The sequence below is a fragment of the Chiloscyllium plagiosum genome, chromosome 16 (genome assembly GCF_004010195.1).
Source record: "Chiloscyllium plagiosum isolate BGI_BamShark_2017 chromosome 16, ASM401019v2, whole genome shotgun sequence".
In the NCBI taxonomy this organism is placed as follows: domain Eukaryota; kingdom Metazoa; phylum Chordata; class Chondrichthyes; order Orectolobiformes; family Hemiscylliidae; genus Chiloscyllium; species Chiloscyllium plagiosum.
In genome coordinates, this window is record NC_057725.1 from 26,277,586 (window position 1) to 26,291,653 (window position 14,068).

Consider the following 14,068-nt stretch of genomic DNA (forward strand, 5'->3'; position numbering starts at 1 on the left):
CCCTGCAGCCCTCCGGGCTCAATATCGAGTGCAACAACTTTTGGGCTTGAATGCTCCCACGTCCTTATGCCAACCTCCACAGACCAGGATCTGTTATCACATGGTCTGCTATTACACACAACCCATATTTAGCCACTGATCGTCCCCATGAAGAGCTATTCATCGTCTTGGTTGGATCGTTATCCACTCCTTTGTCTGTCCAACTGTTCTTGTCTGTCTTTGAGCTCTATCCATCCCTATTGTTTATTCTTTATGCCCTCTCACCACTCTATCTTCTGCATGTAAACCGACATTTTCCAAACTATTATCAGTTCTGAGGAAGGGTCATTTGACCTGAAATGTTTCCTCTGATTTCTCTCTGCAGGTGCCACCAGACCTATTGAGCTTTGCTGGCATTTTCTGTTTTTGTTCCAGTCTGCTGCTTATTAGCATTTCACCAGCAATGATGTTGATTGGCAATACTCTTGTTGAAGTCCGATACAAAGCTTTTCCTTCATTCGACTGCATTATGAACCCAAAGTGTATCTCTATTCTGCTACTTTGCATGGAGCAAAAGCAGCTACAAAAATGACATTAATAACAGTATTTTAAATTTGCTGGTGATAGAATATTATGTGTTTGTAAATTAATTAACTTCTGCATCAAGGAGTAAAGTTTTGTCATTATGCTTAAGACCTTTTGACCCTTTCCACTGACTGTCTTTGGAAAAAACAATTGTCTTATATTCAGTATATGTTAAAGCATATATTTTAAATGACAGGGGTTAGATAATGAACCAGCCGTCGTGATACCCCCTGCTGGATTTAGATCACAACCAGTTTGTTCGATTATTTCACCAACTGATTGGCAGCTTACACCTGTTGTGTGGAGCTGTCTGCGACGTATATGCTCAGCAGGCAATTGATTGAACCTTTGCTTCCCATGGTGAGCTGTGAGACCTGAAACACACAGACCTTGTCTGTGAGGATTTTAAAACTATGATTAGACAGTCCCATGAAAGGTGAGATAAAGGACAACAAGGAGACTGGGGTGATGGTGTTTTAATCAAAAATGGTGACATACTTGTGTGAAGCCTTTGTGCTGTAAAGAAATGGAAAACAACTCCCATTAAACTCCCTTAAACAGGAGTATTACAGTCGCCATTTTCCAGTCTCCTGTGATCTTGCCTACTCTAAGTGATTCCTGAAAAATCACCACCAATGCATCTGTAATCTCCTTCAGAACTCTGAGGTGTAGTCCATCTTAGTCCAGATTATTTATCCACCTTCAGACCATTCAGCATCCCCAGCACTTTCTCTTTAGTAATGGCCACTACATTCATCTCTGTTTCCTGAGTCTTATGAAGTACTGGTGTGCTGTTGGTGTCTTCCATCACAAAGACTAATGCAAAGTACCTATTCAGTTCCTTGACTATTTCTTGTTCCCCACTGCTGCTTCTCCAACCTTGTTTTCCAGTTGCCCAAAATCCACTCTACCTTGCTCTTACCTTTTAGAAATCTAGGGGTGGCACGGTGGCTCAATGGTTAGCACTGCTGCTTCACAGCAGCAGGGTCCTAGGTTTGATTCCAGCCTCGGGCGACTGTCTGTGTGTTGGTTGCACATTCTTCCCGTGTGCGCGTGGGTTTTCTCTGGGTGCTTCGGTTTCCTCCCACAGTCCAAAGATGTGCAGGTCAGGTGAATTGGCCATGCTAAATTGCCCATAGTGTTAGGTGCATTAGTCAGAGGGAAATGGGTCGGTGTGGACTGGTTGGGCCGAAGGGCCTGTTTCCACACTGTAGGGAATCTAATCTAAAAAAAACTCTTGCAATCTTCTTTTGTATTACTAACTAGCTTACCTCCATATTTCATTTTCTCCCCCTTCATTGCTTTTTATTTGTCCTCTGCTGGTTTTGAAAGGCCTCCCAATCCTCTGGCTTGCCACCAGCTTTCACCACATTGTATGCTTTTTCTCTTGCTTTTATGCTGTCCCTGGCTTCCCTTATCAGTCATGGCTGTCTTGTTCTCCCCTTAGTATGTTTCTTACCTCTTGGGATGAATTATTTCTGTGCCTCCCAAATTGTGCCTAGAAACTTCTGCCACTGATGCGGCACTGTTTTCCCTATAGGCATCCCTTCCAATCAACTATAGCCAGCTCCTCCTTCGTGTCTTTGTAGTTACCTTTACTAAATTGTAATACTGTTACATCTGATTCCAGCTTCTCCCTTTCAAACTGCAGGGTGAACTGTATCATATTATGGCCATTGCCCTGAGGAGTTCCTTCACCTTTAGCTTCCTAATCAAGTCTGCATCATTACACATCACCAAATCCAGAATTGCCTGTTCCCTAATGGATTCTACAGCAAGCTGCTTCACAAACCATCTCATAGACATTCCACAAATTCCTTTCTTGGGATCCACTATCATCCTGATTTTCCCAGTGCACCTGCATGAGGTACCTCTTGATTATTGTAAAATTATCTTTCTCATGTGCTTTTTCTATTTCCTGATTTTGTTTTCTACCTCACATCCTGACTACAGCTGGGGAGGATTGCACACAGCTTCCATCAAGGGTCTTTTATCTCCTTGCGGTTCCTCAACTCTACCCAATACACACTTCTCAGCTTTCCTACTGTATATCGCTTCTTGCTATTGCTTCAATTTTCTTACTAATGAAGGAACCTCCAGTTAGAAGTTAGATTCCTGACCTCTTCCTTACTCTCTGTTCTCTTTACTTGGTTCTCGAAACTTTAACAAGCTCACCTGAGCCCCCTCCCTCCTTTGACTAGTTTAAAGTCCTTGTGACCTTGATTTGCACCATCCGTTTGTCTAACTTGTTCCAAATATTTTTTGCATTAAGAATGAAAGCCTTTATGTTTGTTCTAATAGAGTGTCCTTGCGCTTTTATGGTCCCTTGGTACAATATGACATTCACACATTCTGTCCCTTCCTTTTTATTTCAGGTAACAATCCAACCCCATCACTAAGCAGCATCCTACCTTTTCCTTTACCTTTGGTTTTATGATTTTCTGAACCTCTGCCCCCGCCCCAATCCCCACCCCCACTATTTAGAGATCTTTCATACCACTCCATTGCATCCACCTAGACAAATTGTGTGCAAAGCCGTGCTAGGGGGCTATGTTCTTGCAAATATATGTTTAAACACTGTAATGTACATAGTTGTATTAAACAAATAGGCAATTGAAGTTTTTTTTTATTTATTCATTTGTGGGACTTGGGCATCGCTGGCTGGCCAGCATTGATAGCCCATCCCTATTGGCCCTTAAGGAGGTGGTGGTGAGTTGCCTTCTTGAACTGCTGCAGTCCACCTGCTGCGGGTTGACCCACAATGCCATTAGGGAGTGAATTCCCGGATTTTGACCCAACGACAGTGAATGAGCAACAATATATTTCCAAGTCAGGCTGGTGAGTGGCTTAGATGGGAACTTGAAGGTGGTGGTGTTCCCATATATCTGCTGCCCTTTCAGATGGAAGTGGTTGTGGGTTTGGAAGGTGCTGCCTGAGGATCTTTGGTGAATTTCTTGTATTCCAAATTTATCATCGATCATAATGACAATCATCTTGATGGCATTTAACTGGGAGTTAAGCTTTCTTTAGCCATTTAGATTTAATGGTGTGAAATCTGCTTTACAAAGTCATGCAAAATTGCAACTTGCAGATTCTATGTAGTAAAGCACCCCTTACCAAAGAAATTTGACACAGAGTCGCATCAGGAGATATCAGGAGATTGACCACAACTTAAGCCAAGAAGTAGGTTTTAAGAACTGGCTTAAAGAAGGAGCGGCGAGGTTGAGAGGGTTTTGGGAAACAAACTCCTGAGCTTCATGCCTAGGCAGGCTGAAGCCATGGGATGCACAAGAGATCAACTTTCAGAGGAATGGAGAAGTTTCAAAAGTTCAAAAACGGAGGGGTTTACAGGGTTTGGAAAAGGGAGAGTCTATGGACAGATTTGAAATGGAGAAGAAAAATAGTTTTAAAATGCAGCCCTTTTAGAACAGAAACCGGTGTAAAGCAAAGTTTTGGATGAGCTTGAATTTAGAGAGAGTGTAAGTGAGATTCCAGCCAGGAAATCATGGTCATTGAATTCCTAATGAATTGCCCGCCAATTTTCAAATGCATTAATGTTTCAATCAGCAAAGACCGATTTCATCCTTGTCAAAAGATACTGTCCAGCTCTGTTGTTTCCTGTCTTTTGCATTCATATTCCTGTTTGTGATTTTTTAATGTAGTTCTTTGACAAGGATTTCAAATACAGTTTTCACTCAAAACAAATTTCATTTTGCATTCCTTCCTTTTTCTAGCTTTGGAATATGAAAATCTTGACACCTCACTGGCGACTGAGAAATCCTGGGTTGTTACAGGTTTGTTAATCATATCACATAAAATACTTTTCCAAAAACACTCAACATTGTCTAAAGTACTGTTGTTGCATAATTGTTATTGCCTTAATCATGACATGGAGTTAACTGTGTTTCCAATGATTCTGTTCCTCCACTAATGTTGTGTTCAACCTAAATATACTGGAGGGGTTTTCATTGCTCAGAAGATCATTCATCAGCCATTTCCAGTCAGGTACAAATAACCCAGAACCTAAATTTAGAATCCACAGCAGCTTAGTGTCAAAGAAGTTCATTTTTCTTGTTAAGATACGGTTTGTCAGTTTTTGCAAGAATTGAGAAGGAACATTTAGGCCAGTGTCCCTCAGGGAAAACCAATATTGTAAAAACTATGGAGTGAATTATTTAACTCAGGACATTTTATTTTTAAGAGTTGCTGAAGATTTATAGAGAATGATGAACAAAACCTTAATTGTTGTTTGTTTATTCATGGAGTGTAGTCAAAGCCAGCATGTCTTGCCATCCCTGGTGGTAGACTGCATCTGAAGCAGTTTGTTAGACTATTTGGTCTGGAGCCCCAGATATCCTTCACTAAGGGACGTTATGACCTAGTTGCATTTTACAATAATCCAATACTTCAGTGGCTGCTGTTAATGATACCAACTTTCTGTTCCAGATTTATTTAACTCAGTTCCCTAGCTGCCATTGTGGAATTTGAACTCCTGCCTCTGGCCTTTCCTGTAAGAGAACTATTGTGCTACTATACCCTATTCATTAGATGTAAGTGATATTGGCAGCTAACATTTATTGCCCTTCCCTAGTTGCTCTAAGACTGTTTTCAACATACCAATTTTTTTTTATCAGTGGTGTGCTAGGATCTTCAATGGCGTTCAAAGTACAATCTGGTTAAATACTTAAAATTCTCTGGAGAAAGTTCTGTTTCCTCAAGTTAAGTAGAGCATGCTTTCAGAGAGATAGCACAGATACAACGGGATGGATGGTCTCCTGCTAATCTGCAAAATTTTTGGCACCAAAACAACTTAGTATATCAAAACAACACTGATTTGAAAATATTTCTTCACACCTTATAACTATGCAATGAATGATACTATGAAAAGGAAGTGAAACGTTGTGCTGTGCTGGCAGAATTTCTCAAACAAGATGGGAGTCAGGTAGACCAACTAGCGTGAGCAGCATTCCTAGGTGAACTAATCAGGCATTAAGTTAAAAATCATACAACACCAGTTATAGTCCAACAGGTTTATTTGGAGGCACGAGCTTTCAGAGCGCTGCTCCTTCATGACGTGGTGATGAAGGAGCAGCGCTCCAAAAGCTAGTGTTTCCAAATAAACCTGAATGTTGTTTGACTTTTAACTATGTACAACCCAGTCCAACACCGCCGTCTCCAAATCATAATCAGGTATTGACAATAATCTGGTTTCCTACGCCAGGCCACAAAGTACCAAATCTATTTTTTTTAATTTCAGTTTTCAACAGCATGATTTAAAATTGTAACCTTTGGACAACATTCCCAGTAACTTAATTGCCTGGAGCACTGCTGATCAAAAGAGGTTCTGGCTTCTTCTGGCCTCGCAGGAAGGACTTCCTGCCTCCTGATGTCCTCATCCCAAGGATGGTTCACAAGTGACCTCTGGACTGTCTTTTGACTCAATATGACTGACTTTTCCAGAAGGGCTCTCGCTGTTTTCCAGTTGGTGCCAAAGGCTGCCAAGCCTCCATAAAGCTCCCTGTTTTAGATCCATGTGAAGGCCATAATCATAGAATCCTAGGACCCCTACAGTGTGGAAATAGACCCTTCGGTCCAACACGTCTACACCGACCCTCTGAAGAGTATCCCATACAAACCCATTCCCCTCTCCTATTACTCTACATTTACCCCTAACTAACACATCCCTGAACACTATGGGCAATTTAGAATATATTGGATTGACTCTTGCATAGTATAATGCGCTTACAGAGATTCCGGACCCCAGGTCTATAGTATATTTTTTATATATTGGTAATGAATAATTTCATTAGTGAGCGTAATAGTTTAGGATTTTGTCAATTCTCACCTTGAGGTGATCCACACTAATGAAGTGGCGATGAGGGCATTGTCTTCAATTTTGTCTTCTGCATTTACAAAGCAAACAATCTAATTTGATGTCTCTCCTCTCCACTGTTCTATTTACAATTCAGACAAAGACCATATTTGTGTCTCATGGTGTTTTTATTTTGATTTTCTGTGAAAATTTGCACCAAACATATCTTCTAGATATCCATATTTATAAAGTTCTTGGTGTTTAGTAATTCTAACTCAGCTAGTGTGATAAATTGTAAACTAAAAATCGTAATTTTCTTTTGGTTTCTTTGGTGTTTGTTAAATCCTGCAAAAAGCTTGTATTGGGGAATGATAATATGGTCTGAATCTCACTGAATGGACTTGAGAAGTACTGATCTGTCAATTGACAATTAGTGATTTTAGATTTGTATTATCTACATTTTCCTGGCTTCCATTACCAGAATTTCGTTTGCCTTAAAGATGAAAAGAATTATAATGAGATTCTAAGGGTGAGATTCTTTTAACTATGAGAAAAAGAGTAGAGAAATTGCAGCTCTCTTCTTGAAAACAAATTGAGGAAGAATCTGTTAAAAGAATTAACATTTAAGAATGGTATTGATAAATGTTAAAGATCTTCCCAGATTTTTGGAGAATAAATAAGTAGAGACAGGGGTCATGAGCATATGTGCTCCTTTACATCGTGTGGGAATGACTGTCCAAAAACAGGGCTGCATTAAGACTTCAAAATAGCTTCTAAAAGGGGAGTGGATACTTATAATTCTCTGGAGAAAGTTCTATTTCCTCAAGCTAAGTGGTTCACACTTTCAGAGAGATAGCACAGATGCAATGGAATGGATGTTCTCCTGCTAATCTGCAGCCAATATAGCAACAGCATGCTTAGTCTACCAAAACAACACTGATTTGTAAATATGTCTTCTCGCATAATTATACAGTGATTGATACAATGAAAATGAAGTGAAAAATTGTGCAATGCTGCCCAAATTTCCCAACCGCGGATAGACTCAGCATGCCGACTGTGCAGTCCATGCAGGGAGGTTGAAATTTGGCTCACTTAGTGCCTGACCTGCAATTACTGCTTCATAACCTGCCCTGCCTCCTGTTTCAAACAGTTATCCTTGGTGTTGACAATAGCTCTCTGGGTGAGCAGTATCAACGTTTTGCGAGCCTGATGGAGCAGAGGTTAGCGAACCTGTTCGTGGCAGCTCAGCAACAAGGGCGAAGGTTTAAACGAGCTTCGACAATCGGTATCTACACTGTACAGGTCAGGCAGGATCCTTGCTTTTGTTCTGCAATATTCGTTGTTAACTGCAAAAGATTGTTTCTCCAGAATGGAACGATGGCAAAAGGAGCTTTCTTGACGCACACGTGTTTCATAATCAGTTTTTAAAAAAAATTACCAGTTGTTATTATGAACTGGTGCAACAGCCAGTTTGTGTACTTGGTCCCGTGAAGAGAAAGGAAGATGTGCATTTATATAGTATTGTCATAATCCCAAGGACATCCCAAAGTATTGTACAGTCAATGAAATAAGTTTGAATAGTAGTCTCTGGTTGAAATTATGAATCACAGCAGCTAATTTGTACAGGTCATTCTGCTATAAATTGCATTTTGTCATTACAAATTGGCTAAATTGTAATTGATAAATTGTGGATGTTGTTAGAATAATGCAAACTTTCTACTGAATGGGTATAGTGATTTTCTATTAGTGATTTTCTGTAGCGGTTTTCCATAGCACTAATTTCTATTGCAGAAGAACACAACTGTCGCATTATAGCAGAATGACCTGCACATTAAAGCTCTTATAATCAGCAGTGGGATGTTGAAAAAAATATATTTTGGTGACACTGGTTAAAAGATTAATATTGTTCAATTGAACTTTGAAATAGCAGATTGGAATCTTGTAGACTCCCCTCAGAGTCAGGGGCCAGATATTGGTCTAATGTTTCATTCCGAAGACAGGGCCCTCTGACTTTGCAATATTTCCACTGGGAAGCAATCCTCAGACTCTGAAATGGGACTCAAAGCCATAACCTCCAGCCTCAGAAGCTATCAATCAAGCCATGCCTAACACCTAGTTAAGACCACATTAAGATCAATTAGAATAATTAATCAGCTGTGGTGGCCAAGGAATGCGTGCAGTGGGGAGAATGATTTCAGGTAGAGTTTTGCTAGCATCCGCCAGAATTAGCAGACAGGGCCTTAGTTTCACAACACCTTAGACAATGCAGTGCACCTTCAGGAATGTTGTAATGTAAGGGAAATTGAATATAAAAGCAGAGATGTTTCACTACAGTAATATAAATTTAATGGAGTACTGTGATTAATTTTGATCTCCAAGGGTGCATGTGAAGCAGTTTGAGGAGTTCATTTGACCAATATCCGGGATGAGGGGATTGTTTTCTGAACAAATATTGGACAGTCTGTGCCTGGATCTGTTGAATTTTAGAAGAATGAGAAGTGATCTTATTGAAATATATGACAACATGGGCAAATTGACAGGACTGATGCTGAAAGGATGTTTTCCCCTTTTGGGAGAGGCTAGAACCAGTGAAGATGGTTTAAGAACAAGGGGTGTCCGTTTAAGATGGAAGTGAGGAGAGCTTTTCTCCCCCCCTTATTCAGCTGGTCATGAGGTTTTGGAATTCTCTTCCATCAGAGAGCTGTGGAGTTGAGATCATTGAATACTGTTAAGCCAACGGTAGGCAGATTTTTGTCTAATAAGGGAGTTGAGAAATTCTCCGGAGTGAATGGGTTGGAATGTGGATTTGAGGACACAATCCGATCTGCATAATTATAATGAATAACAGAGCTAGGCTAGAGGGGATGAATTATCACCTCTCGCTCCTTATTCTTACGTTCATGTGTGTTATAACAGACTATTTTCCAAAGATATTATGCCTCACATCCTGGGTTGGGTGAGGACCCATGACCTTCTGATATGGGGGACAGTGTAACTACCAAACTGGATAGACTCTTCCAGTGCCATAAATTATAAAAGGGCAAAGTTGACATCTGTTGAGAGAAAAACTGAAACAGAAATCTGGCAGATGAAGTCTATGGCCCCTATTAGCACCCCCTGCCTTTTCCAGTCCCCCTGGAAATTGGTTTCAAGTACTGTGATAGAACTGCGGAGACTTGCTCCCCTATAACTCCACAGTTTAGTTTTCACCTCGTCCCATGGTTAACTCGCTCAGTTGAGCGGACGGCCATTGGGTGACAGAATCGTCCTTCAGGGATGCATGCCCTGATGATGTATACGTGGTCGCATATGTTGCTTTTGAATCAGAAAGTCATAGGCTCAACTCCCAGATGAAGACTTGGAAACACACAGTCTGTGGTAATTTAGAGGGAGTATAGCATTGTCCAGGAAACCCAAAACCAGCTCCAATTGACTGATTGGCTAGATCTTGTGGGTCTGAGGTTACAACCCACTGTTTGCACATTCCCACTCACGTCTTCTGAGAGCAGGCAATGCTAATGGCCTAGACCAGGCTGAAGACATTGACTAGCACTCCTCCTCCTGTTTGCTGTCTTATTGATTTACCTTTATCAATGTAGCAACATCTGTGTACAGTCACGAAGAGGCCAATCAAATTAATGGTTTATTTTATGACTGGAAATGTATTGCAGTTCTTTTGATCTCTCTTATTACATAATTACGAGCACTGTGAGCTGTCACCATCCATTAGATCAATAAACAAAGCACATTCTTGTCAGAATATAGGAACAAATTACTGCAGATGCTGACATTCTTGTCAGTCCTGCATCCTGCTGAGAGAAACTTGGCCACTTTTTCTGTGTAGGTGCCAAACTGTTTGTGTTGCATTTGAATCTATTTTCTAAACTTAATTCTGTGTAGGTACATTTGAAGTTGTCTCTTAAAACTTTCTATGATATTTGTCTCCACCATCTATTCAAGCAGCATGTTTCAGATGTGTGTAAAAAACATCTCTTATTGTTTTTCCTCTAGTTCCCTTCCCATTTACTCTAACTGCGTAGCCATAACAAGGAAGTAGTTACTGACCCACTTAACAGAGGAAGCAGTTTCTCCTGACATGTTGCATCAAACCAGTCCACCATTTTGAACACCTCTGTTAGATCTCCTGTTATTCAACTCTGTCCAAGAGTGAATGATCCCAGTTCTCCAGTCTTTCCACATAACTAGATGCTTCTCGTTGCTCATACACATCGGATAAATCTTCTCTCCAAGATTGTTGTATCCTTCCTCAACTTTGGTGTCTAGGATTGAGCACAATACTCCATTTAAAGCCAGATCAGTGATTTATAGAGGCTTAGCATAACTTTGTTCCTTTTGCATTCTATGTATAAAGCTCAGGGATCCATATGCTTTTTAACAAAATTGTTACAGCCACTTTCAAAACTCTCTGTCTGTAGAAAGTAACTTTGAGGTGATGAGAAATCATACACAATACAGAGCATCATTAGTTATCTTAACACTACATAATCAACGTGGCTCACAAAATACTACAAAGTGATGCACACAGAAGTAAGCCATTCAGCCAGTTCTTCTATGTTGGTGTTTATGCTCCACACAGATTTCTTCCTTATATCATTTTCTCAACATGCCCATCAGTTCCTTTCTCCTTTGTTTGTTTTTCCAGCCTTTCCTTAACTGCATCTCTGCTTTTTATCTCTACTCCACATGGTATTCAGTTCCACATTCACTCAATGTACTTTCAAAGACTTCTCAAAGTATAGCAGTATGCCCTAAAATTGTGATCGCATTTATTATTGACTGATGTTTGTTGATGGCTTTGCTTTTGTTTCGTTCTGCAGTTGGTCAGCATTAAACGCCTTCCTGGTCCTAAGAATCCAGCTGAGTTGACCTACTATGCCTTGGAGAATGGTGGGGCCTTGCTGGGTACAACCGCGGCCAAAATATTGAATACAGTTGACTCTCAGACCATGGCCTTGGAGTTAGGATATCGTGTGCAACTCCAAGCTGAACGTAAGCAGAGCCTATTACTTCCTCAGAGAGGAGAGTGAGGAGATGGCGGACGATAAGTTCTGAATAGACTAGGTGATGTAGACCAAATACTGGAGCCAGACTTCCAAAATTCACTGCAGATGTAAACTTGTAGTGAGTTCGAAGTGTTTTACTTAACTGTTAGTCTAAAAGCAAGCCCAGAGATTGAGAGCAATTTAGCATTTCATAGAGATATGTCCAATTGATTCCTTAAAATGTGGTATGTTCTTGCAGTGGGCTTGCTATGATACTCAAATAGGCTCCTTGTATTAAAGAAACCTTGCTCTGTAGTTAGTTTGGTGGTCTAAGAGAACAGAATATTTTTGAGTTCTCTCTCCAGTTAAAGAATGGCCACATTGGTAAGGAACTGGGAAGTAAAAGGTGCTAGTGGAACTGTCTTCAAACAAGGAGTTTCTATGGAGAAGGTGACAAAGATATTACAAAGATCTCCCAGCACTACTCAGAAGAGAAAGGGAACTCAACACAATGCACTAGGAAATATTTATCTCTCAATCGATATCACAAAACCAGATGAACTGGTCATTTATCAAGTTGCTGTTTGTAAACCCCTGCTCTGTTGGCTGTACCTTTTCTTACTCTTGCAAAAGTAACAAACCTTAGGAAGTGATGTAATGGCTGTGGAGTGCTTTAGGGTCTTTTGAAGTTGTGACAGGTGACCTGTTAATGTGCAGTCTATCTTTTTTTTGTTTATTTTGGATCAGGCACTGTCGCAGTGGAGTTGTAGATAGTTCAGACATGGCAAACTTCCCTCCAGGACTATACCAAGAATGGGTGTGAAACTGGCTTTTTGTCTGATTTCCTAGGCTTTCCTGGAGAGCTAGTTTTGTAAAAGTTGACACTACTTACCATAAAGGGAATGAATGACGTTTGTAGACGTATTGAGGTTTGAGTCGTTGGAAGCAATATCTTATATCTTTTTGTTCTTTGTGCAGCTGTTGTGAAAAGCCCACCAAACAACTTGTGGATTATCGCTGCAGTGCTGGCTCCTGTTGGTGTGGTAACCATTATCATCATCATTATTTCCGCTGTACTGTGCCGGAAAAACAAAGGCGAGTTTAAATCCGAGACTATGTCGAATCTTCACCAGAGAGCAAAGGTGAGCACCAGTTAGGGCTCATGAGATTAATGCTAACTAACTCATTCCCCTTGAACTCTGCATTAATTTGAAAATTAAAGAGGGAAGAAAAAAATGAAAATACAGTTGAGAGAGAAACCGTTAATGTTTAACATTGACCTTTTTACCAGAACCAAGAAAAGTTAAAGATTTTAACAGTTTGTAGCAAGAACAGACCTGTGGATGAAAGAACAAAACAGAAGGTGATTGGGTGAAATACAGAAGGAGTTAAATGGCAAAAGAGATGATTGCATACAAGTAATGAAAGAAAAGATATAGGTCTGAGTGTTAATGATTGAAATTATGATACATCGAGGTTTTTTTGGTTGAGGAGGGTATTTCTTGAATTCCTCAATTGTTTCTCTCTTATTCCACATCCAGCTTTACTGGTGTGTTGTACAGGTATTTTCTAATCAACCAGATGAACGGGCACTACCACTACACCACAAGAGCCCTTCCGATTAGTTTATAAATAATTCAAAATACTTTATCGGTGTATACTAATTAACTGCTACTGCTTGTTTCATCTTAACCATAAATAAAGACATTAAAGTTAACAATGTAATTGACCAGACATTGACTCAGGTTATGTAAAAAGCAACAGCAGAATAGAAGAAAGGCAGGGACGGTGGCACAGTGGTTAGCACTGCTGCCTCACAGCGCCAGAGACCCGGGTTCAGTTCCCGCCTCAGGCGACTCTCTGTGTGGAGTTTGCACATTCTCCCCGTGTCTGCGTGGGTTTCCTCCGGGTGTTCCGGTTAGGTGAATTGGCCATGTTAAATTGCCTATAGTGTTAGGGGCAAGGGTAAGTGTAGGGGAATGGGTCTGGGTGGGTTGCGCTTCAGCGGGTCAGTGTGGACTTGTTGGGCTGAAGGGCCTGTTTCCACACTGTAAGTAATCTAAATCTAAGGAAACATGGCAAAGAGAAGATTTCTGCAACACGCGAAGTGATGCAGATGAATGCTGAACTCTCGGAACGTGAACCACTTTGTCGGCCATGAAGTTGTAGGAGAATCCCTACTAACCCAAAGCATCAGACCATACCTCACTCATTCCAAATGACTCTGATGCAGCTATTCATCTCTGCAATAGATGAGAACAGGAATTAAGATATAAAGTTCTAAATCACGGTGTTAAGGCCAGAGGGCTGTAAAGAATGATGAGATGCTGTTTAAGAAGTTCGGGATAGAGATTAACAGCAAAGACTTGCACCGTCTAGCACATTTTACACAGTGAAGTCCCCCAACCCTTTTTGAGAACAATAACAAGTAAAAAAAAATGACACCAAGGCCCATTAGGAGATATAAGGACAGATGATTAAAAACTTGATCAAAGAGGTAAGTTTCAATGAAACTCCTTAGCAGGAGAAAGACGTGAAGAGATTCAAAGAGGGAATTTCCTAAAAGGGTAACTGCCAATAATGGAAAGATTAAAATTAGTGATTCTCACAAGGTCTGAATTGAAAGAGCATGGAAGTCTGAGAGAGCTGTGGATCTGCAAGTATTGCAGAGATGGTAAGGGGATAAGGC

The 14,068-nt window shown here is 40.5% G+C and overlaps 1 protein-coding gene across 3 annotated transcripts in view; it reads left to right on the plus strand.

Annotated features, from left to right (window-relative positions):
• The window catches only part of LOC122557711 (UPF0606 protein KIAA1549L-like), a 267,459-nt gene that overhangs the window by 157,766 nt on the left and 95,625 nt on the right, over positions 1-14,068 (plus strand). For all 3 annotated transcript variants that reach the window (XM_043705603.1, XM_043705602.1, XM_043705604.1), the window contains 4 exons: positions 4,299-4,358; positions 7,527-7,678; positions 11,215-11,386; positions 12,358-12,521. In XM_043705603.1, coding sequence (XP_043561538.1) covers positions 4,299-4,358; positions 7,527-7,678; positions 11,215-11,386; positions 12,358-12,521 — 548 coding nt within the window. The remainder of the gene's footprint in view (positions 1-4,298; positions 4,359-7,526; positions 7,679-11,214; positions 11,387-12,357; positions 12,522-14,068) is intronic.